This window comes from Ips typographus, linkage group LG3 (assembly GCF_016097725.1).
Source record: "Ips typographus isolate SLU linkage group LG3, UJ_Ityp_2.0, whole genome shotgun sequence".
In the NCBI taxonomy this organism is placed as follows: Eukaryota; Metazoa; Arthropoda; class Insecta; order Coleoptera; family Curculionidae; genus Ips; species Ips typographus.
In genome coordinates, this window is record NC_138424.1 from 14,396,339 (window position 1) to 14,420,601 (window position 24,263).

General features: G+C 34.3%; 1 protein-coding gene across 3 annotated transcripts in view; it reads right to left on the reverse strand.

Annotated features, from left to right (window-relative positions):
* Window positions 1-23,651, reverse strand: part of LOC145727143 (uncharacterized) — a 50,875-nt gene extending 27,224 nt beyond the window's left edge. Inside the window, exons 1-9 of one of the 3 annotated variants that reach the window (XM_081976616.1) lie at window positions 23,494-23,651; window positions 23,217-23,437; window positions 18,855-18,998; window positions 18,708-18,790; window positions 17,921-18,650; window positions 10,505-10,776; window positions 10,272-10,450; window positions 6,459-6,516; window positions 5,573-5,738 (exon numbers count right to left, since the gene is read on the reverse strand). In XM_081976616.1, the coding sequence (XP_081832742.1) occupies window positions 5,573-5,738; window positions 6,459-6,516; window positions 10,272-10,450; window positions 10,505-10,776; window positions 17,921-18,650; window positions 18,708-18,790; window positions 18,855-18,998; window positions 23,217-23,405 (1,821 nt within the window). In that variant the 5' untranslated portion in view covers window positions 23,406-23,437; window positions 23,494-23,651. Of the gene's footprint in view, window positions 1-5,572; window positions 5,739-6,458; window positions 6,517-10,271; window positions 10,451-10,504; window positions 10,777-17,920; window positions 18,651-18,707; window positions 18,791-18,854; window positions 18,999-23,216; window positions 23,438-23,486 lie in introns of all 3 variants that reach the window. The other 2 variants (XM_081976617.1, XM_081976618.1) reach the window with 2 other exon arrangements.
* Window positions 23,652-24,263: the final 612 nt, after the last annotated feature.

Below are 24,263 nucleotides of genomic sequence, written 5' to 3' on the forward strand. Positions count from 1 at the left end.
GCCCTATGCCTATCTCTAGCCGTTTTCGAAATATTTGGTGTTTTTCCAAAAAAGTGACAGTTGCAACGCTCAACATATTTTTGTACTATGTTAAAACCATATTTCATTTTGCAATGAAACTTTGGGTTATCGTAAATAAAGGATCGTTTTATTAAACTGAGGGTGCGTAATGACTCATTTGTATACAGGGTCGTCAAAAAAAAATCATAAACTTGCCACTAAAAAAAATGAAAAATCTCAAGTTTTTAAAATAGAAACCCACATTTTTTATGACGGAATCATTTTGAGCATTAAAAATTACTATAAGTTTCAATTTACTTGCCTATACCTAAATCCAACCCATTTCGTTTTATTTGAGAATAAACATTTTTTATTATAAAAATTCCAGATTTCTTGAAAATGTCTCTCTCTAATTACATGTGGATTTATGTCACACCAGTAGTGTGAATTATGTCTATTGAACATTCCATTTTTAGTGAATTTGGCCTCGTCGCTCCAAATAATATTATTCAAAAACAATTCATCTCCATAATGACTAGTCAGCAAAAACTCACTAAAAACAACTCTCTTCGGAAAGTCAACCTCTTTGAAGTGTTGCACTAATTTAAATGAAAAAGGGTGAAATTTATGTTTCTTCAGGATCCTCTGAATTGAGCTTTTGGATATGCCTGATTCTACGGAAACTTGTCTTATTGACAAAGTTGGATTTGCAACAAAATAGCCCAACATTGCAAATTTCTACATTTGTATTATTAAGGATTGGTTTTGTTTTAATAGCTTTTATCTTCACATATCCGTATTCTTAAAATTTTCAATTATTTGCTTGACAGCTTTTGGTGATGGCTTTGGATTTTCTGGATAACGAGCGGCAAATACCTCACATGTTCTACTCACAACTTTATCACATTCTCCGTAAATAATAAACAGATTTAAGTAATCTTGGTTTGAATAACGTAACCGCGACGGCATATTTGCAGTTGTCAAAACACTCAAAACTAGTGTTATTAACATGCCCTTCAGGTCTCCAATATCACCGTGTGTCAAAAGCATGACCAACTAGAATACCACATAATCCCAACCGTGCAGCATAATAAAAAAATGTTAATTCTCAAATAAAACGAAATGGGTTGGATTTAGGTATAGGCAAGTAAATTGAAACTTATAGTAATTTTTAATGCTCAAAATGATTCCGTCATAAAAAATGTGGGTTTCTATTTAAAAAACTTGAGATTTTTTATTTTTTTTAGTGGCAAGTTTATGATTTTTTTTTGACGACCCTGTATACAAATGAGTCATTAAGCACCCTCAGTTTAATAGAACGATCCTTTATTTACAATAACCCAAAGTTTCATTGCAAAATGAAATACGGTTTTAACATAGTACAAAAATATGTTGAGCGTTGCAACTGTCACTTTTTTGGAAAAACATCAAATATTTCGAAAACGGCTAGAGATAGGCATAGGGCATTCTATACAAAAGTTGGTCAGAATTTTGTGAGAAATCCAAATATGTAATAATATATAGGGTGTTCTATTTAAAATAAGAAAGTTGTGATCGACTTCCGGTATAAACGGAAGTGCAACCATCTTGAAAATATTTTAGTTGGATTAGGCATGCCCACATCAGTATCCTGCCTAATTTTCAAAACTCTCCTATTTATACTTTTTCCAATATCAATCGATGTCTTTCGTCGTGGGACACCCTGTATAACTTGTAAATAAACTTGTCGATTTTTGATTTAATAAAAATTTACTTTAAAACCAGCCAGAACGAAAACATAATAAGTCGAATTTTAAAATATCATTTTGAAAACCTAAATCTTTGGTCAGAATACAAATGGCGTTCCCAAGTTCTAGTAACAGCCCCATTAATGCCGCATCAATCGGTAAACACTGATCTGATTGGTTAAAAATGGTGAGGTTTTGTTTATCAATGACAATCCTCTGACCTGTTTCGCAAAAAAAAAAAAATTTCTGGGCTTTTTTTTTATCTCTTCTAGTTTTCGAGATCTCCTATAGTAACATTGATACAGAAAAATAGAAACCGAACTAAACACAGGGCACTTATCGTAAACAAACATTATCAAAATAAATGAAAATGATTGGTTATGTTTTAGTCACAAAATTAATTTTGCACATAATCTAGTTGACGAATTAATAGAGGCGTTTGACAACACCGCAGCAAAATTTCCGTCTACTTGGACTTTGTTTAGTTTTTCTGTTTTTGTCTCGCGCATGCAAAAATTGTGAAATATTAGATCTAATGTCAGAAAGGAGGACACCAAAACAAACTCCAGTGAACTACAAAAAACTTGACAGGGCAGTTAAGAACAAGTGCACAGAAGCAAAAGAAAAGTGGCTATCAGGGAAATGCTCTGAAATCGAAAAACTCCAAAGTAAACCCGACTCTTTCAACTTACACAAGAAAGTCAAAGAATTGACCAATCGAAACAAAAAAAAGCCAGTTTCAATACTAAGGGACAATAACAACGAAATAATAACAGAAACTGAAGTGAAACTTAAGAGATGGATATCGAAGACCTGTTTAATGACAATAGATCAGATGTGCAACCAATAACGAATGATCAAATAAATGAAAAAGGACCCGATATAACAAAAGAAAAAAAAAATACATACATGAAAGTCATACATGCTACAAAAGCCCAAAAAGACAGAAAAGCAACTGGTTCAGATGGGACTCACGCAGAAGTATTAAAACTTAAAGCAGACGAAGAAGGAGCCGGACTGAACATATTAACTTCATTACTTAACACTGTTTATAAAACAGGCATCATACCCACAGATTGGCTCAAGTCAACTTTTATAACAATCCCAAAGAAAAACAACGCATCAAAGTGTGACGACTATCAATTGATTAGCTTGATGTCTCATGTTCTGAAGGTATTTCTGAGAATTATTCATACGCGCATCTACAAAAAATGCGAAAGCCAAGTGAATGGTTGTCAGTTTGGATTTCGGAATGATGTGGGTGCACGGGAGACACTGTTCTCTTTGAACGTCTTAACTCAAAGATGCAGAGATATGAACGTGAATGTATATTCATGTTTCCTTGACTACAAAAAAGCGTTTGACTGCGTTAAGCACGACAAACTAATAGAGATTCTTCAAGCTACGGGAATAGACAAAGAAGAAATCATAATCATTTCACAGTTATACTGGCATCAAACGGCAGAAGTTAAAGTTGAGCAATCAACATCAGAGGCAATTATAATAAAAAGGGGAATGAGGCAGGGCTGTATCCTATCACCACTTCTGTTTAATTTATATTCTGAAACTATTTATAGAGAAGCGCTGCAGGGGGTCCAAAGAGGAATCAAAATCAATGGAGTCATTGTTAACAATCTGAGATACGCCGACGACTGTGTTGTGCTGGCAGATAACCTGGCCGATTTACAAGACTTAATGAACCGTATAGTAAGCCACAGTGAACGGCATGGACTATTCACGAATGCGTCCAAAACTAAGCTTCTTGTTTTTTCAAAGACGAACATAGTTGCCAATTTGTCCATTAACAATATACAGATAGAACAAGTAAATTCATTCAGATACCTAGGGACTATCATTAATAATCAGTGACCCGACCCCAAGATCGAAATAAAAGCACGAATTGAGCAGGCCAGAAAAACATTTATTGATATGAAGCAATTTTTCACGAGATCCGAACTGAGCCTAGAACTTAGAATGCGCATGATCAGATGTTATATATTTTCAACCTTGTTATATGGTAGTGAAGGATGGACTCTCGATGCGACTCGTGGGTGCAGAGAATCACCAACTTGGAAGTCCTTGCGCGGATGGGAAAATCAAAAGAACTGATGCTGATCGTTAAGGAAAAAAAACGGGATACATAGGCCACATAATGAGAGGCGAAAGGTATGAACTCTTAAGACTGATCATTAAAGGAAAAATACAGGGAAAAAGATCAATAGGAAGAAGACAAAACTCCTGGCTGAAAGACTTAAGAAGATGGTTTGGATGTTCCGACATCTTCAGAGCTGCTACATCCAGAATAATGATTGCCAATTAGATCGCCAACCTACGGCGGGAGACGGCGGATTAAGAAGAACATTTCAAAAATTCCGGATATTTTGCCGAGATATCGCAAATGCAATACGCATATATACAGACGGCTCAAAAACCAAAGAAGGCTCAGAATGTGGCGTGTACTTCAGATCACTAAGCCTAAGGATTAAGTGGGGAATGGAAAAAATACCCTTGTGGTTCAGACAGAACTGGCTGGTATCTCAATCGCCTCAAAAGAACTAACCAGAAAAGGAATTTCTGACAAAACATAACAATCTATAGGTAAGAGCGTAGGTATAGCCTCGGTAGATAACAATATTATCCTGAGGTGGGTTAAAGGGCACGACAGGAGTAAAGGTCAATTGCCCATTCTTTAGCCATGGAAGCGGCTGGACTAAAATTTTAGGACTTAGCCAACCGTTACACCCAGGGTCAATCTCTAGATCAGATGAAATCGAAGGTTGCAGTTTTCCCTGGGCGACCATGGGAAGCTGGCGCCGGAGAAATATTTGGCGATGATCAGGAAAAACCTACGTTTAGCAGTAGGATTTCTGACTGGCCACTGTTAACTAAGGAAACACCTACATACTATAAGCCTAGTAGACATACCTCGATGCAGGATGTGTGAACAAGAAGATGAAACTGTTGGGCATGTCTTATGCGAGTGTCCAGAGTTATCGTCAATAAGAGAGTGTGTGTTCAGTTACACCTGCCGATATAAAAAAGATAGGAAAGGACAGGATAGACGTCGACCTAGGAGAACAACTCCTCGGGAGGATGTACACACTCACCTCCCCTACTCTACAGATTCGCCGAGATATCTCATCAGATAAATTAGCAAAAACATAAAAACTAATTTCGAACATTTCGGTTTGGTTCGGATAATTCCGGAATTGTTCAAAACTTTTAAATTTTTAAAGCGGCGTTTTTACTGAACTCAATTTTAATTTATCCCTCCTTGAACCTCTTCAAATTGCCGAGGTTTCCATGGTAGATCTTAAAAAACGGACACCCTATATGTCACTGACAATGACAAGACTAACGAAAGTAGGTTAAATAAACCTGTGATAAAAAGAAAACCAAAATCATTGCTGAAGTGCCTTTGCCTTGCCTAATGTCCGACTTTCATTCTGTAGATATTTATTTAAAAATGGTCAGAAGGCATTATAAAAAATAATGCCCTCACCTGAGCCTAGAGCATTATTTCTTAGATAATTGACCTTAATAGGTGTCATCATTGATGAAACAATTGCCATGTCGGACATTAATATAATATATTGCACTGTCATTACTTTTTTGACGTATTAGACGCCATTAAACTTTAGTCATTTAAAACGTGAGATACTCTCATCACTCACACTGTATAAACTGTACTCCAAGAACGCTTTGTTAAGAAAATATAGGGTGTTTTGTTAAAAACGTAACAGTTAACACAAAACAGATAGAGATATTTTAACAAAACTTAAAAATATAGGAGGAAGTAACTTTTGTTGGAAAAAAGTGCAAAAAGCCAAATTAATTATACTTACTTGCATGTTTTCAGGAGTTACTGGGGTTACGTCTTCCACCAAAGGATTATAAGTAGACTGATTGGCCTTAGACATTCTCCTAACAGATTTGATGTGCGATTTTGGCGTCTCTTCTTTGAACGATTTTTCTGGAGTAGTGTCAGTCACATTAATAACTGAAGACTGCCTAAAAGTACAACGGATTTTTAATTCAATTTCATAAAACTGTTATAATTTTCTATAAAGTTTAGACAAAAACAGAGTGTGCAAGATACACTTGACTAGCACTTAATTCAAACTGTTTGGTTTGTCTGTGCTATTAGTCAAAATTAAATAAAATAAATTTTGTTTTGAGTTTTTATAAACTAGAACCCATCCAAACGACCCGATTTTAAATTAATCCTCGGTTCCACACAGTGGTGCCAACGTTGGCTCCAACAGTATTTCCAATGTGTGTACCAAGAAAATCGCGTTGAACCCGAAATTGGCGCTAACATTTTTCTTGCTCAGGCCAACGTTGGACGTATTGTGTCGGTTTTTGACAACACATCAAAAGAATAGGTTTAACGATATGATCTCAATTTGAGTTTAATATTAAAAAATAATATTGCCAACGTGGACTCCAATGTGGGCAACGAGTCATACATTTCAGAGTCGATTTCAATATTATTCGACTGCCATTCTCACAGATATAAATACTTTACTAGGATCAAAGTAATATTAAAAAACAAAATACGATTCATTTTTCCTAAATAAAATTTGTACAAAGCAAATAAATCTATACATTTCGTTGCAATTATAAAAAAAATGTCACAAAATTTCTCTCCGTTTGTTTTAATTTAACTTAAAAGTGGCGCCATCATACTTTGGAAAAATGTAGCACAATTAATAGTTTCATGACACTTACCTATGTAAGATGGACACCGAATTTGACATCTCCGGACCACACGAAAAGCATCGGTGTTCTATAAGTAAAATTTTACACTATTATGAATATATTTCAACCAAAAACAAAATATAAGATGTCCCATAAGTATGTTCCAATTTCTAGAGAGCATATACAGGGTGTGGAAAATCTAAAACTGATCGATATGTAACAGACAAAGAAACATTGCTAATTAATCCATGAGACAAAGATGGAAGGCTAGTCAAAAAACTAAGTTTGCCATAAATAGCTACCTACCATCACAATACATAATTTATCTTTCGCTAAACAGAGTTGCGTAGGTATTGAGTTTTTTGCGCCCCGAAAATGCACTTTCACATTTTCCGACGGTCTCGCGGTAAGTACAATTTTTTAACAATGAATCAATCGAGAAACAGTTTTTAGAGTAGTATAATAAAAAATAATTTACTAGCAAATACTCAACCGTTCGCTTCATAGAATTGCACTGCGGTACATACAACGTTTTGACACTCTTTCCACTTTTCAGGCCTTCGCTAGCGCTACCGGCGCTAAATTATTTTTAGATAATAAAACATGACACTTGCAACTGTTTTTGACCATAAAAAAAATAAAATAAGGCATTTTCGCACTTACAACGTTATGGAAATGCACGCTCAAGTATCAATTAAAGGAGACAAAATCTGGGAGTCGCTGAAAAACAATTTCAACCTCTGTAATTTTTTCCTTGACAGAATTGAGAAATGGTCTAAAGTGAAAAATTGTAGCTAGTTTAATTCTCTACCAAAACTTTAGAAAGACATTATAAGGACAAAAAGCCTCTGAAGGAATGTTGTTGTGTTGAATGTTGAAGTGTCCTGAATATGTCTCCTAACAGAACCTCAATCTTTCTATATATTTTTGGTAAATAACTACGAAAATACGTAAATAGAGATATAAAGAGTAATTTTTTAGACAGACAAATGGTGATTGAATCTTAAAAATTTAATTTAAATTGAATTTTGCGCAGAAACTTTACATAAACATTTGTCCGATTTCAACTATTTAAATAACTAGAGGACATTTTTGGTTTTTTGCATAAAATACCAATTTCATAGCATTTGTTTATTATAAACACTCTACATGACGTCAAAATGAAGTCACGGTATATGGGGTCGTTTAAATAGCTTTAGAAGCACGCGGTATTTTAAATGTTTATTAACAAGTAATTTTTTATTTTACAGTAAAAATACTTGTCACTTTTTTTAGACCTTGCTTAATCATAGTAATGGATAAAAAAAATTGGAAAGTTTCCCATTCTTTGCAAAAAGCGCCACCTTTCGACGAAAGAAAACAACTTTAAACAATCATTTATAGTGCATCTGTCAGAAACAATTTGCTCTTTGCAATAGTGTCAAACTCAATGCTATACGACAAAAGGTTTCAAAGAGGTTCTTTTAAGCAACTTTTGACTTACCCCCACCACTTTATTTCAAGAGATAGCAAAAAAAGGTTTTAATCAAAGTTGTTACAAGTAAACGTAGCTTTCTTTTGCAAGTATTTTCAAAGTGCAATTGTATTCAAACTCTTGGAGATAACCACTTTTTTTAATTAAAGTTACTACGCCCTCTTTTGGACATTTCCCGAATCTGAAAATATTTTCTGGCGATTCTTTGGGGCCTTTTTATTACAAAAATTTTTTCCCGAAGCTTTACGATCAACCATTTAAAAAAATCCCATGTTTGCCCTCCTCCACGACTGTTATTTTAGTTCTCGCAGCACATTCTCTTTGCAGGAATTGGGCACTATTGTTTGGTAAACAAAGCGTTTTCCGTCTGGACTTTCCCATTTGCGAGTAATTAAGTCATCTCGCAGTCGAAGCGAATTCCACTGCAACCAGTAACCCCTTACTGTTGGTCCATATCTGGAAATCTGTTGCCAATCCGGTTTGAAATCCTTCTCCAACCATCTTCTGATTACTTTCAAATCAGAGTCTGAGCGCTGTCCTTTTATTATGTCTTCCTTAGAAACGCTGCTCTTCATTCTTTTTGTAGCCTCTTTATCAGTCACCTTCGCGATTTGACCAATCCTCCAACCATTATGAATTTGTCCTTTCCGGTACCTTAAGTCACTATCAAAAGCTCTTCATTTCCTGCTCCTGGTTACGCCAAATCTGCGGGGTCGGTAAACGAGACTGCTGTCTGCAATTCCAGCGGTAATGTCCTTTACGTCCACAATTGATGAACCCAACCATTGATTTAATTTCATTTATTGATGTATCAACATGATCGGCTGGCGGTACTCTCTCCTCTTGAATAGTCTCTGGCTTTAAGTTATTGCACGCAGCTTCAACTTCCAGCGCTCGAACCAGTAATTCGCTGCTGTTGAGCCCTTTGAACATCTTCAGCATTTTCCTTACCTCCAGATCTCGAATCCCTTCTACAAAATACTGTGCCACAAATTCTTCTTGGATTTCATCCGGGACGGCTGGGTAAGCCAGATGCACAAGGCGACGAATTTCGGCTTCAAACTCTTGTAGATTTTCACCAGTTTTCTGCTGTCTTGCCTTTAGTTGTGTTTGATACACTCCTTTCCTATGCTGATCCCCCTAACGTCGTTCTAATGCAGCTACTAATGCGTCATAGTTGCCTTGTTGGGCGATAGGCAGAGTCTGTAACAGCTCCAATGCAGGTCCTCGTAATGCCACCACCAGTGCTACAGCCATTTCCTTGTTACTCCATCCATTTGCATTTGCAGCGGCCTCAAATTGGAGTTGGTACGTTGCCCATGAAGTTTGACCGTCGTATGTGAGAGGCTTGATCTTGTTGAGCCCGTTTCCGGTGATCACTGTAGAGCTGACTCCTCTGCTGTCAATTTTCCGCTCTAAGTCGCGTAGCTTCATCTCGACATCATTCTGAATTTTATTAATGTTCTCCCGAACATCATTCTGAATTTTATTGAGACTATGGGTTACATACTCTTGGATTTCTGTCTTGGTCCCCGCTAGAACGTCCAATATTTCTACGTTACGCTTTTCTTGCCGCTCTCTGTCTTCTTCTTTGTCTTGTTGTCGAATCTCTTCTTGTGTTTCAAGCACTGCCATAATAGCTGCAAGTTGGGCCTCCATGTTTGCACTTTGACGTCTTGTTATTGGCATAAAATAAATTTAACACACCACTGTTCCGAAAATCTCTAGTCCGGTTCTGAACACAAGTCTCTAACCCGGAGTTTAGTTGCAATTCACGTCGCACTAAAGTCTGATCGCACTTCTGACACCAATTGTTACGGTTTTCCCGTGGGTTTACACAAAGTCAATTTAACTCACAAATTAATAAATTTATTTACACTTCAAAACACTCCGTACAATAATTAATTCAGCTACTAAAAACACTACTACAATTCCACAATTTTTCCACTATTTAAACTTTACCGCATTCCCAAATTCACTACTCCACTGTCTGAAACCAATTCTTTTATATTCGGTAAACTACGTTCTAGACAAATCGCTTCGCGATTTGCGTCGAACATCAGAGATGCTTCTAGGTGTGTGGCTTTCTAACTGTGGCCTACTTTAACACGCGCCCGGCCAGATATTGCAGCGCATCGATTCCATCCCGAATCGAGTGCTCGTTCAGAAGTATCGAGCATAGTAGGCCCAAACCGTAACAATATTAAACAAACACGGTAAAACCTGTCTCGTATCAATTTCTTAGTTTGACAAAAAAAAATTAAAAGTACCTAAAACTGTTTCCAAGAAATCGCCTTCAATCCTTTCAAAAAACACATCTTTTGTACAGTGCGTATAGTTTTGTTAAACTTGTAAAAAAATGTACTCACTTCTCTTAGTCACGCTTGTACGAAGTGACGACCGCCTTTTAGGTGGACTGACCTTTGGCGCTATCACTGAATCGCTGACCGATAATTTGTCATCTACATTTAATGGCTGTTTATGGAATGGAGTAGACGTACACAGTAGTTTATCAAACATCCTCTCACCAGGCATACTTGTAGAAACCCTGTTTAAGATATTTTTACAGTAACCAAATTACAAAAAATGCAAAAAATAATACCTCTTTCTTGCAGAAGACATTTTTGATCTATTACCAGTTTTTTGGTTTTCAGGCGTGTAAAGAGTGGTTGATGTAAAATTAACAACGTCAATTTCAGTAGTTTCGCTGACGGTGTCGCCAGTTTTGGTCGAAACTTTTTTGTAACTTGAAAATGATTGGCTTGAAATTGACTTCAGAGGACTAGCGCTCTCTGATTGGCTGGAAACGGTAGAATTCAACGAGGAATTTCGGGAACGGCTTCCTGACGATATACTTGATGCCAACGAAGTGTCCTAATGAAAAAAGATAAGAAAAAAATATAACAGCTCAAGAAAACCGATGATATTATAACTAAATAAAGCACCAAATCAAGTCTGTTCAGAAGCTTTAGGATCTACACTATCCATCAAATTTTTACATTTTACATCTAGTATGTTTTTGACAATGATTTTTCTTTTGAGGTTAAATGGCAATTTTTATGCCATGTTGCCATATAATAACTTACTAAAATAAATATAATATGACAAACTCTAGTAACTTCTAGACATTTTACAATAAACTGACATCCACATTAACTTCGATTCTGATTGATAACTTTCTAGAAAGATTTTCGAAAGTTGAAACAACAAACTGGCCAAAATGTTAATAGTCACAGAAATCTATTAGTTTGTGTGGTAGTTAGTTATTAATTTAAAGTGTATGGTCATTCCTAAAAGTAAGTATTGCAAATATCTGGCAGTGTGTCAAATACCGTACAATATTTCAAATACCAGTAATTGCTTGAAAATTCAAATTTGAAATACTTTTAAGTTTATACAGGGTATTACAAATTTCATGCATTAACATTGCTATCTCAGAAACTATAGTTCATAGAGCTTTAGTTAAATGGAGGCAAAGTTGCGCATTTTATTGCTAAATAATTTGGTAAAAAAAAATCAAAACATTTTTATTACATCCGTAGATATCCGACAAAAACCGAAAATATCAAATTTCTATTTTATTTTTTACCACTTTATTATTGATTATTTTGGAAAACCAATGACACCTTCTGAAGGCACTTTTTTAGTAGGCACTTAAATAGTTTTAGTTTTCAGCTCCGACGTTTTGTTTTCTAGATACCATCATCAACTACAATTTTTCAAATACGGACCTGAACTTTTTATTTCGTTTTTTAGTAGCTACAGACCTGCCGAAACTAATGATGTGCCACACTTGTCAAAAAAACATATCTAGTGTATTACATACTTGGCACTTTAAGTTTGATATAATTTAATAATTAAGTACCTTAGCTCCTTCGAAAGAGAGAGTTTCTGATGGTACTTTTCATTCATTTAAAAAAATTATGTTTTTGGTTACTTATTTATTTTTGAGATACTCACATGTTTGAACTCGGGTTTGAATTTAAAGTTGAGTTTTGATGAAACAGCTTAAACTTTATTTTTAATGTTAAAAAGAGCAAAATCTAATTATTAAATCTAACCTAATATCAAACTAAATTATCTACTCATTATAACAACATAGGAATTCCAAATGCATATTAAAAAAAAGGAACAAGTAATTAAGTACACTAGGTACAATTTTTGGTATAAGTGTGGCACAACATTAGTTTCTGCAGGTCTGCAGCTACTAAAAAGTGAAATAAAAAGTCCAGGTCAGTATTTGAAAATTTGAAGTTGATGATGCTATCTAACAAGAATCTTTCTGCTATCCAGAAGGTGTCATTGGTTTTCCAAAATAATCAATAATAAAGTGTTAATAAAATAAAAATTTGACTTTTTCTATTTTTGTCAGATATCTCCGGATGTAATGAAAATTTTTTTTACCAAATTATTTAGCAATAAAATGCGCATCTTGGCCTCTATTCATTATCAATCATTATCAACTATAGTTTCCCAGATAGCAATGCTAATGCATAGAATTTGTATGACCCTGTAAAGTATTTGGTATATGAAGATAGAAATACTTTAAGGAACACTTTAGGGGTTCAAAATATGACAATTTGGAACCCCCCTCGTATTTTCTCTATTATTAGCCACTCAGAAGAACCACAAATGATTTACCGTAGAAAAATTAACGTAGAATCCAAATAACCTAATCCGTTTTTTTCTTAAGCACATCGTTATTCAGATATCTACCAAATATACTTTTTTTTAATGGGACACCTTATAGGTATATTTTTGCAGATATCGAATAACCAAAATATTACCTTTTCAAAAATCTTCTAAAGATAAAGATCAACGTAGAAATAGCTAATTCTGCAATCAAGTAAGCCATGAGTGAAACAGCATGACGGCTGAACAAATGAATTAAAACAAACGTTTTATGAAGTATGTTTATCTGTCCGTGGTTGTCAAGGTTTTGCTATTATTTGGGTGATATAAAGGCTGCATTCGTTTTCAAGTTTTTTTGCAGCTCAGAAACGCCAAAATAGTATTAGTGGCTCCAAAACTGTCTTCTGACCCGTAAAAAAGTCACTAGAAACTTTCAAACAGTTTTTTGCAGCTCAGAAACACAAAATGTCACCAGTGTCCTTCAAACTGTCTTCTGAGTCTGGAAAGCATTACAAGAGGCTCTCAAATGGGTTTTGCAGGTCAGAAACACCAAAATGGCATTAGTGGATTCTGATGATCATTTAAAATGTCACTAAAATTTTGAAAACTGTTTGCAGTTGCTTGAATTCACAAGGTTGAGAGAAAAATTGGTTAATAAATCAACCAGCAGCCATATCGTTGGAAAGCTCATTTCATTGGCTATCCATTGTTATATAAAAGTCTACACAGAGTGTCTTAAATTGTCGAGTTATTTTCCATTGAGTGAAGTACTGCATCAAAAAAGTGAAAAAAAATTGGACAACTTTGACGACCTCTAGCGCCCAAAGCTATCATATTTTTACAAAGCCACACAACACCTAATGAAGTGCAAAAACGAAGAACTTTTTGAACTAAAAATCATAAAAAAAGTGTACATTTTTGCACAACAAGGTTCAAACAAAACAGTGCATAAAAATTGAACAGAAAACATTGGTCAACTTTGACGCCCTTTAAAACGATTCAACCGGTCAAGCAAAGTAGTTATCCAAAAGTTCATGCATGCAATAAATGTCACATAAGATAGTTATTCCAGTCATTCACGATTGAATGAAAAAAGTATGAGAGGTTTTAAAAGGTAAATTTGGCAAATGTGTCACATGATCTAGAAAACAAGTGAAAAAAATGATTGGGTAATAATGAGAAAAGTCAGGTGATTTCATGTGACACTTCACCAAAAAACGATCAAAATGGCGGAATTTTGTATACGTGATTTTGAGAGGACAAAAAACTAAGAAATATTAGAAAAGGCAAATCAAAAAGGCCGGGAAAAAACCACGTGACCTTGGAAACGCTAGTTAAAATAAAACAACTACGATATGTCAAAATAACGGAAATGTCACGTGATTTAAAAAAAAACTGTTATAACCAAATCTTCCTTTTACAATTCTTAGAACAAATAAAATAAAAATTATTAGAAACCTACAAACTCAGCCAAGCATAACTCGATTTGAAAAAATATGAAGCCAAGTATAAAAAGGAACAGTTTGTTAGGAAATAGACTTTTAGTTATTTTGTGTTACCTCGTATAGTCTTAGTTCATTTCGTCTTACCCCGTATATTGTATTGTTTAGGATCTAGAACCTCGTAGTTCAGCTGTTTGTGAGAGAGAGAGAGATTTATGTCATAGTTTGAAGCTTAAGAGAGAATGCCAATTTCATGGATATTATCGAATTCCTTCGAATCCATGGCCGCATTCGTTTTCAAGCTCCATAGAGCGAGCACAGCGTTTTTGATGTCACAATGACGTAATTTGGCAAAAACCATAATTTGACCAATTGTCAAATTACGTCATTGTGACGTCAAAAAAGCTCTGCTCGCTCCATGGAGCGTGAAAACAAATGCGGCCCTTGGAGGCCTATATAAACAGCTGTGCTAGAACCAGTAGTGAGTCAGTTGTTATTGTGATTGTTAAGAGAGTTGTCAGTTCGAGGTTAGACAGCAGTTGTCAGTGTTATTTCTAAACAAACCAAAATACATAGTGAGAGAAATACATAGAAATATACAGTGCAAGTTTAAAGTATCACGTGGGGTTTTTGGGTGAAAAACGGTACAAGTTGTCAGAAATTTCGCCCTTTACCAGATAGTTTTAGGGCACCTTTGCCCTAGAGTAGAGAACCTTCTAAGGGAGATATTTTCAAAAAACTGTGTTAACGCACCAAAAGTGATTTAAAAGACTTTAACCAAGTTTAACATGGTGATTTAAAAAAAAGAAAAAAAAAAAGGAAGAGTTGCCAGTTAGCTTCTGGCAAAGCCAGATAGCTTCAGGCAGTGTCAGATAGCTTCTGACATTACCAGCACATAACACTTATAAACACTTAATGTAATTATGAGATAGTTTCAGGTAGTTGTCAGGCAGTTTCTGTCAATTCTCAGATAGTTTCTGGCAATACCAGATAGTTTCAAGTTTCAAGTAATGACAGGTAACTTCTGACATTACCAGATAGATTCTGGTAATTGTTAGATGGTTTTCAGCAAACGCCAGTTAGCCTCTGGCAATGCCAGATAGTTTCTGACAATTGTCAGATTGATCTGTCAATGCCAGCTAGTTTTAGGCAAAGTCAGTTAGTTTCTGGCAAAGCCAGACAGTTTCTGTCATTTCCAGAGAGTTTCTAACAATTATCAGATAGTGTCAGGCAAAATCTTTTAGCTTCTAACAAAGCCAGATAGGTTCTCACATTACCAGATATGTTCTAGTAAGTGTTAAATGGTTTCCAACAATGCAAGTTACCTTCTGGTAATGCCAGGTAGTTTCTAGCATTGCCAGATAGATTCTGGTAATTGTTAGATGGTTTTCAGCAAACGCCAGTTAGCCTCTGGCAATGCCAGATAGTTTCTAACAATTGTCAGATTGATCTGTCAATACCAGCTAGTTTTAGGCAAAGTCAGTTAGTTTCTGGCAAAGCCAGACAGTTTCTGTCATTTCCAGAGTGTTTCTAACAATTATCAGATAGTTTCAGGCAAAATCTTTTAGCTTCTAACAAAGCCAGATAGGTTCTCACATTACCAGATATGTTCTAGTAAGTGTTAAATGGTTTCCAACAATGCAAGTTACCTTCTGGTAATGCCAGGTAGTTTCTAGCATTGCCAGATAGATTCTGGTAATTGTTAGATGGTTTTCAGCAAACGCCAGTTAGCCTCTGGCAATGCCAGATAGTTTCTGACAATTGTCAGATTGATCTGTCAATGCCAGCTAGTTTTAGGCAAAGTCAGTTAGTTTCTGGCAAAGCCAGACAGTTTCTGTCATTTCCAGAGAGTTTCTAACAATTATCAGATAGTGTCAGGCAAAATCTTTTAGCTTCTAACAAAGCCAGATAGGTTCTCACATTACCAGATATGTTCTAGTAAGTGTTAAATGGTTTCCAACAATGCAAGTTACCTTCTGGTAATTCCAGGTAGTTTCTAGCATTGCCAGATAGCTTTTCACATTGTCAGATAGTTTCAGGCAGTTGTAAGATAGTTTCTCTAGCAATGCTAGTTAGTTTCTGGCGAAACCAGATAGTTTTGTGCAATGCCAGGTGAGGTTTTCAGATAGTTTTCAGCAGTTCCAATTAGCTTTTGGTAATGCCAGATAGTTTCTGTCATTGCCAGATAGCTTCTGACATTTCCAGATAGTTTCTTGAGGTTTTCAGATAGTTTCAGTTAGCTTCTCGTAATATCAGATAGTTTCTGTCATTGTCAGATTGAACTGGCAATGCCAGTTAGTTCTAGGCAAAGCCAGTTAGTTTCTTGTAAAGCCAGAAAGTTTCTAACAACTATCAGATAATGAAGGCTTTCACGGCCGGTTAAAACTAAGCCCGGATAACTTGTATTTCAATTATCAGATAGTTTCAGGCAAAATTTAATCCTCAATAAGAGGCATTAGAATACTTTGCCCCTAAAGGGCCTCAGGGAGATATTCCCCAAAAACTGTATCAAATCACAAAAGGGTGCTTAAAAAATGTAAAAAAATAATTTCTATGTTGTTCAATTTAACCCAATAGTGTTATATATTTTTGAAAAGATATATTTTTCCTTATTTCAAATCTGCAAAAACATATAGTAGAAGGCAATATATCGGCCGATGCACGTCATTGACGTTTAACGCGCCTCGTTGCCAGATGTTTAGATTTTTCATTAAAACAGGAACTTTACATACATTTTGTTTTTATTTACTTCTTATGTAGAAGTTGACGCAGTTTTTTAACAGTGAATTTTGAATAACAATATTAGTCAATATTGAGTTTTTTTTCTCTCTCTCTGTAAGCAGTTTTTAGTCAAGCCATCAACAACAAAAACAAAAACAGGAAACGGTCAACTAGCAATCTGGCACACAACGCACACAACTCGTTAAACGTCGAGATCGAGAAGGTCACGTTTGTGTCAGAATTGCGTTCAGTTAATAAGCGCGTGTTAGAAAAAGAGCGCTACAGGTCGCAACTAGTCGCTAAGCAATACGAATGCATTTTCAAAACGTCAAACTCACTGATGACGTGCATCGCTCCCATTAGTGCCCTGGACCATAGGTTGTCTTATTAAAAAAAAAAAATTCGGTTCATATCTCAATAACAATGTGTTCCACAAAAAAACGGATTAAATTGGATTGTACGTTCAATTTTCTATAAGCCATTTGTAGCTTTTCTGCGTCGCCATAATGATGAAAAAAGACGAGAGTGTTCCAAATTATCATATTTTGACAGAAACGGGGGCCGCTGGGGAAGGTACAACTGCTACATCGTTCCTTTCACTAAAATCGCGCACACGTTCGCAAAAACGGCATTGCTGTACCTTTGCTACTTTTGGAGATACCCCGCAAAACCATTGAATTTGAGACACTTTGTACAAGAGTTTTGGTTTTGGCAAGGTTGATTTGCATGTTCATCTTCTTGAGCATGTTAAATTTGAAGACAATGCTCCACAAATAAAAAAAAGTGTAAAAAAATATTCTCTGCAAGAGATATTCAAAATTCTGAAAGTATTTGTAAAATAAAATTCTCGATAATTTTCCGTTTTCCGTTAAATTCTTCGTGGAGAAAACTACCTTGGACCATCTGTAAACCTTCAGTCAAAACTTAAATTAACGTTAAACCTTCAAAATAACTAAATGAGTTATGAGGTAATGAGTTACTCTAGAATTCAATTCTTTTTTTGCATGAACAAAAATGTGACAATGTTCAGGAATTTTGACTTTTAACATTTAATGAAAAAATTTCTCAGCTAACCTTTAGAGGTTCAAGCTTTTTTAAAAATACTTGTCTTTACACAATCAATCAAATAAAATATTATCTGCATAAAGGCAATCATCGATTAACAGAGTGAAAATAGAAAAAATCTAAATAAAAGCAACCCATAAGCATTAAAATTAACTCACCTGAGAGTTCTCTTGAGTTGAAGAAATTTCGATTGGAGACAAAATTCCCGATCTGTGGCTCCTCCTGCTGATATTTTGGTTCGAAAATCTTCCATCAATACCAGTTGATTCCGTTAGGTTAAATTGCTTAGTAGACTCATCCAAAGCTGCTTGAGACACATTTTCTGTCTTGAAGTTTTTGATCGTTTCTTCAAAAACACTTCTCCTAGAGGATCTCGGTTTCTCCTCTACAATCACAACTCTCGAACTGTCATGTGACGAATTATAATTTTTATCCTGTGTGGATTCATTAAACACAGAAGCAGATTCGTTCAAAGAAGATTCAGGTTCATTTTCTGATAAATGAAGATAAAAGTCATCATCGGATTCTCTCAGTAGTGACATTGACAGCTGCAAATCCGTTCTATTATCATTGTTCTCAGTACTGTTTGAAGTATCAGCAAGACCTAACTCTTGACTTTCAGCATTTTCTTGCAACTCAAAAGGCTTTGCAAGGCTTGAAGAAGTTCTAGGACTCTTTGTTTTTTTGTTAACTTTCTCCTCTGTTATAGTTTCTACAACCAATCTTTTTGTTTGCAAACTAACTCTACGTTTTGTTGTACTAGTTAGTGGTATACTTTTTCGAGCTCTTGAAGCTATAGTTTTACGATGACTAATATTTGTGATAGATTTTCTTGTAGATGACCGAATATCTTGACTTAAAGGTGTTGACTTAAGTGGAGTGTTAGTCCTGAAAGTTCATTAGATTTAACGTTAATACAGTGACAAATTTATTTTAAAAACTAACTTGAAAACCGGCATTTTTGGTCCTACTGATGCCCTTTTTATAGATTTGGCAACTGCCTGTTGGAAAATGCTACTATCTGTAGGCTAAAATAAAAAGCAATATTGCACATTACACTGTCTAACAGTTAAGTTAAGTATGGAAACTAACTATATCTTTTATGTTCTCATTTGTATATTGAAACTCTTTGCCCGCCACTGTAAACTTGTCTCCATCATGTAGCGCAGCTGTTTTAAAAACGTTTTTACCGTTGACTCTAATTGGATCCGCTGCACTTTTGTTCGTTATAATCGCCTGAAAAGTTTAATCTGGTTAGTTATATTTTTGCTATTTATGTACTAAGGGCGTTAGAGAGAACAATGGACATTATACTCTTCCTAACGCTTGTGGTGCATACAATGTTTTATGTTTCACCTAATTCAGCAATTATTTACTATTTCTGGCATTGAAAAGTAAGGTATACATTTACCAGTATCTTGTTTACTGTTTATTTTACCTGAATGTTGTGACTTGGATAGTCGTCAGTCAGTGAAAATGACAAAAGATGGATGAAATTTTAGAAAATATAAAAGAAAATGCAGCAAAAGCTTTTATAATAACGCCCGCCTATAATGCCATCAGGATGTTATAAACACTATAATCTACACCGTTTCCAAGGTATTATGTATTCATAACATATAGGTCACATCATAACACAAAAACAAGGGTTTATTCCTTGTGCAATCGGTATTTAATTTCTTTAATCTTTTGATAGACCGCCTTCGAATAAAATGCCACCTTCAGTGCTTAAATTTCATCAGCTTTTAGGGCTAAATACTAGGGAATAACCTACTTGTCGATAGTGTGTCACACAAACAACACACAAACACACTTTTGGACGACAACCACAAACAAATGTACCTACCTTCATTTAAGATAAAATTACAAATAGTACAGGGTGTCCATTTTTCGACTCTTATCCCGGGTAGGTATTTCGAAAACTACAAATGCTGGAACAAAACTGTTGTGTCAGTTGGCTTGGACAGTGTTGCAAGCTCTAAAATGGCATAATCAAAGTCACGTGATGTGTCTCTTGCAATTTCAGCTTTTACAACTGTCTAAAATAGTCTAAATGTATTTTTTAGTCTAAATTTTTAAATTTTAACCCACATTTTAAAGGTCACATAACTAATTTTGACAGATCTCAACTGGTTTTTACAGTGTTGCAAGAACATGCCGAAATGCATTTTCAACATCACGTAACGTGTATTTTGCAATTTAAGTTTTAACCACGGTCGAAATTTAATTTACCATTTTTTAAAGTTTAAACTGCATTTTGAAGTTTATGTGACTGTTTTTGACAATGTCAACTGGTTTTTAGAGTGTTTCAAGCTCAAAATTGTATTATTAAGGTCACATAACGTGTATTTTACAATTATTTCAGCTTTTACAACTGTCTAAAGTTAATTTACCAAATGATCAACATTTAAATTACATTTTAAAGTCATGTGACTGTTTTTGACAGGTGTCAGTTGGCTTGGACAGTGTTGCAAGCTCTAAAATGGCATAATCAAAGTCACGTGATGTCTCTTGCAATTTCAGCTTTTACAACTGTCTAAAATAGTCTAAATGTATTTTACCAAATTTTTAAAATTTAAACCACATTTTAAAGGTCACGTGACTAATTTTGACAGATGTCTGTCAACTGGCCTTTACAGTGTAGCAAGAACATGCAGAATTGCAATTTGAACGTCACGTAACGTGTATTTTGCAATTTAAGTTTTAACAACTGTCTAAATTTTATTTACCATTTTTCAAAGTTTAAACTGCGTTTTGAAGTTCACGTGACTGTTTTTGACAATGTCAACTGGCCTTTACAATGTTTGGCAAGCTCAAAAATTGAATTATCAAGTTATGTGACCTAGTTCTTACAATTTTACTACTGTCTAAATTTAAATTACCAATTTTTCAACTGTTTCTTTTAAATGATAAGTGTCTTTATTTGACACGTGCTAACTTAAGCTAAAAACTGTCACGAGACCTTAAAAAAACAATTTTAAGCTTTTAGGTCTTTAAAATTTGTAAAAACAGTCATGTAACCTGAGGAAGTCATTTTTATTGAATCATTAATCCTTATGACGTTTTGACAATAGTCAAAAGTCAAGTACAAATTGTAAAAGCAGACATGTTACTTAATCCAACCTAAAAACTGTCACATGACCATAAAAAAAATAATTTCAAGGGTGTATTTCAGGATTCAAGATTTATCATTATCTCAATACCAGGGGACTTACAACTAAATTTAAGAATGCCACAAATGTGTAAACATTTGAAGGTATCCTGAGGCAGTTTAAATAATTTAAAGGCATTTTGAGGGTATTTCAAGGCAGTTTGAGGCATTTTTAAGGTTTAAGGCATTATCACTATGAGGCATTTTGAGCAATAATAGAAGCATTGTTTTGTACTTTAAACTTTAAAGGCATTTCAAGGTATTTTGTATGCAAAAAGGCATTTTGGTGTACAAAAAATTATCGGCGGTCTACCCCTCATTTTTAGCACTCACTTTTTGAGATCAATTTTTGATCACCCTGTATAATTATTTTTAATGTTTTTCTGGATCCACTCTTAGAACAAACCTCGTCTAACACAACAAAACACAAAAACCAAGGAAAAACCATTTTCTGATGTGTAAACTAAAATGATTTTGACAACTAAAAATATAAACTTTTACACCAAATGATAAATATCTCAGAAATGGATAGGTACAGATTGGTATGACATTAGACATGAAATATATCTAAAATTAAAATATGTTAAAAAATGCAAAAATATGGGTGTGCCATTTAAAATAAGCAAGTTGGAATCTACTTCTGGTTAAACCGACAGTGTCTGAAAGATCAAAACATTTTTAAAATGTAACATGCATCAAATTTCTCTTAATTCCAAAATGTTTAAATTTATCTAAATATTTGATGATAATGGATTGCCCTCTATAGGACTACTATGCCTAATTTTGAAATATGCATCCATTAGGCTTACAACCAGCACTAAAATAACAAATAAATCTGTAACTCAATCTGTAAGCATCTGAAAGAGTTTAAGACACATAGCCCTGTATAATAATAATTATTATTATTATTACATGTTTTTGAAGATGTGTTTAAAATTATGAAATATATTAATGTAGCAACTTATTTTTTATACAGTGTGACCCATTTAGAATGGAAACACCCCTATAAAATTTTAGGTTATTAACCGATTTCAATGATTATTTTTTTTAAATAATTAGGAATGAAATGTCTATTACGGGAGAAAATTTTAAATATTTATTTCAGTTTTCAGGTCATATTACGATACTTTTTCTTGATAGAAAATGGAGAATTTTTATTAGCGATTTTTTTATTAAAAAAATTACTACGCCACTGGATCTATAGTGCTTTCAAATAGCTGTGACCAAATTTTTTTTTTTTTTTTTAGAAATTAATCAATTAATAATTAATAATAAACAAGTAAATAGTAACACCATTTCTATGGCAACAGTTGATGCAGGGTGTTCTTTTGTGACCGTTAGCTTAGAGGATTTTTGAATTTTAATTTGTCATAACTTTGTTATTAATGAATGGATTTTCATGAAATTTTGGTCACAGCTATTTGAAAGCACTATAGATCCAGTGGCGTAGTAATTTTTTCAATAAAAATTCTCCATTTTCTATCAAGAAAAAGTATCGTAATATGACCTGCAAACTGAAATAAATATTTAAAATTTTCTCCCGTAATAGACATTTCATTCCTAATTATTTCAAAAAAAAAATCATTGAAATCGGTTAATAACCTAAAATTTTATAGGGGTGTTTCCATTCTAAATGGGTCACACTGTAGGTACCACTTATGATAGAATAGCAAATATAGAAATTCAGAGTATTTTATTTAAAAAAAAAAATAAGTTTTTTAGACATTTAAGTTGTGGTAATTTAGAGAATTACTACTAGAGGTACCTACTGCTAGGTGTTATTAAAAAATATTATGAATTGGTGGGCACTATTGGCATATTATGAATCAGTGTACCCAATGATTTACTCTGGGGTTTACAATAAATACACTAAAACCTACACAAAAACAATTCAGTAGTCCCCAGTGCTTTATAACAAGTAATATTATATGGTATTGACATGTTGATAAAACTAAAGAACTTAACTAAACTAAAGAAAATAATCTATTAATTTATAAAAAATTTGGGATATCACCAATACCACTCACTATACCAGTACTAAATCAGAGAAAGCAAACCAGATTGTAATTCCAATAGGATCCATTAAACAGTTTATAACAAGTATAGATATAAATAAGATATTTTAAGAACATACTTTTAATAAAATGGGTGTTACTAACAATGGATTCAAAAGGTTTTTGATTTACTAAAACCTTGGAAATCATTCAACTGACATAAATGCAAGTAACTTGCCAGCAAACATGTCACTGCATGGAGTTTTTTTTCCCTGATTCCTTAATACAATAAAATACACAGTTACTTACCACTCCAAGTTTATTAACTGTTATTACTGCATGTGTACTCATGAGACTTGTGTTTGAATTGCGAAGCCTGATATTACAATCTGCAGCACTACCAATAGTATGCTTTCCAACATCCAACTCGTAACGAGGACTGGTTCTTCCATTCCTCAACAGCACAATAAAGCCCCATTTGTTCTTATCACCTTCCATCTTTCCACACAAAATTAAAGCTGTTTACTAAACTACAAATAGGTTACTTTACAGGTATGACAAGTAGAAAAAAATACCTACATTTTACCTGGTTTTCTTTGTAAAGTAAAATAGTAATTCTTTACAATAAACGCGATCAAATTGCACCAGAAAACATCTAAAATATAAAAGGACGCTACCCAAACAGCTTTAACCTTCAACACAAAACCAAACTAAACTGAAGCTGACAGATGATAAAAATACAAAAGACGTTACCGCTATGCTTGCTAGTTATTGGTTAATTTCGAACGGTTTGAAATGCAGTCGGGGGTAGTTTAGCCAATCACAGCCGTTTTCTATCGGTTTGATGACGGATCCAAACCCGTCATGATCTGGTAGACATGTGACGTCAGTGTGATTTTGCAAACATGGGGTCGTGTGACCTTAAGCTCGTAACACGATTGGATGAAATCGGGTAGAAGTAGAAACTGTCACGTCGGTAGAAAGCGCCTTACGTCACATGGCAAACTAAAGGCTGTGTTCCGTTTTCAACTTTAGTTTGGTTAGGCGTTCCGAAGTTTTTATTCCTTGTTACTTTTATTATTATAATATTACTATTGTATGATATTGTCTTGTCTGTGTTATTAATAATAATAATGGTATTTATTTAGCATGTAGCTATAAAAATAAACACAATGACAAATCATATGCAAATATAAAAATATTAAAATTAATGCAAAAATAAAATGGACAAATATAGACCCGTTTAAAAACATGTAACGAACTAAAAAGTAAAAACATTAAACAAAAACAAGCTAAAGCACTTAAATTACAACATGTTGTCTTTTTTATTACATTGAGCAACATATTAAAATCTTG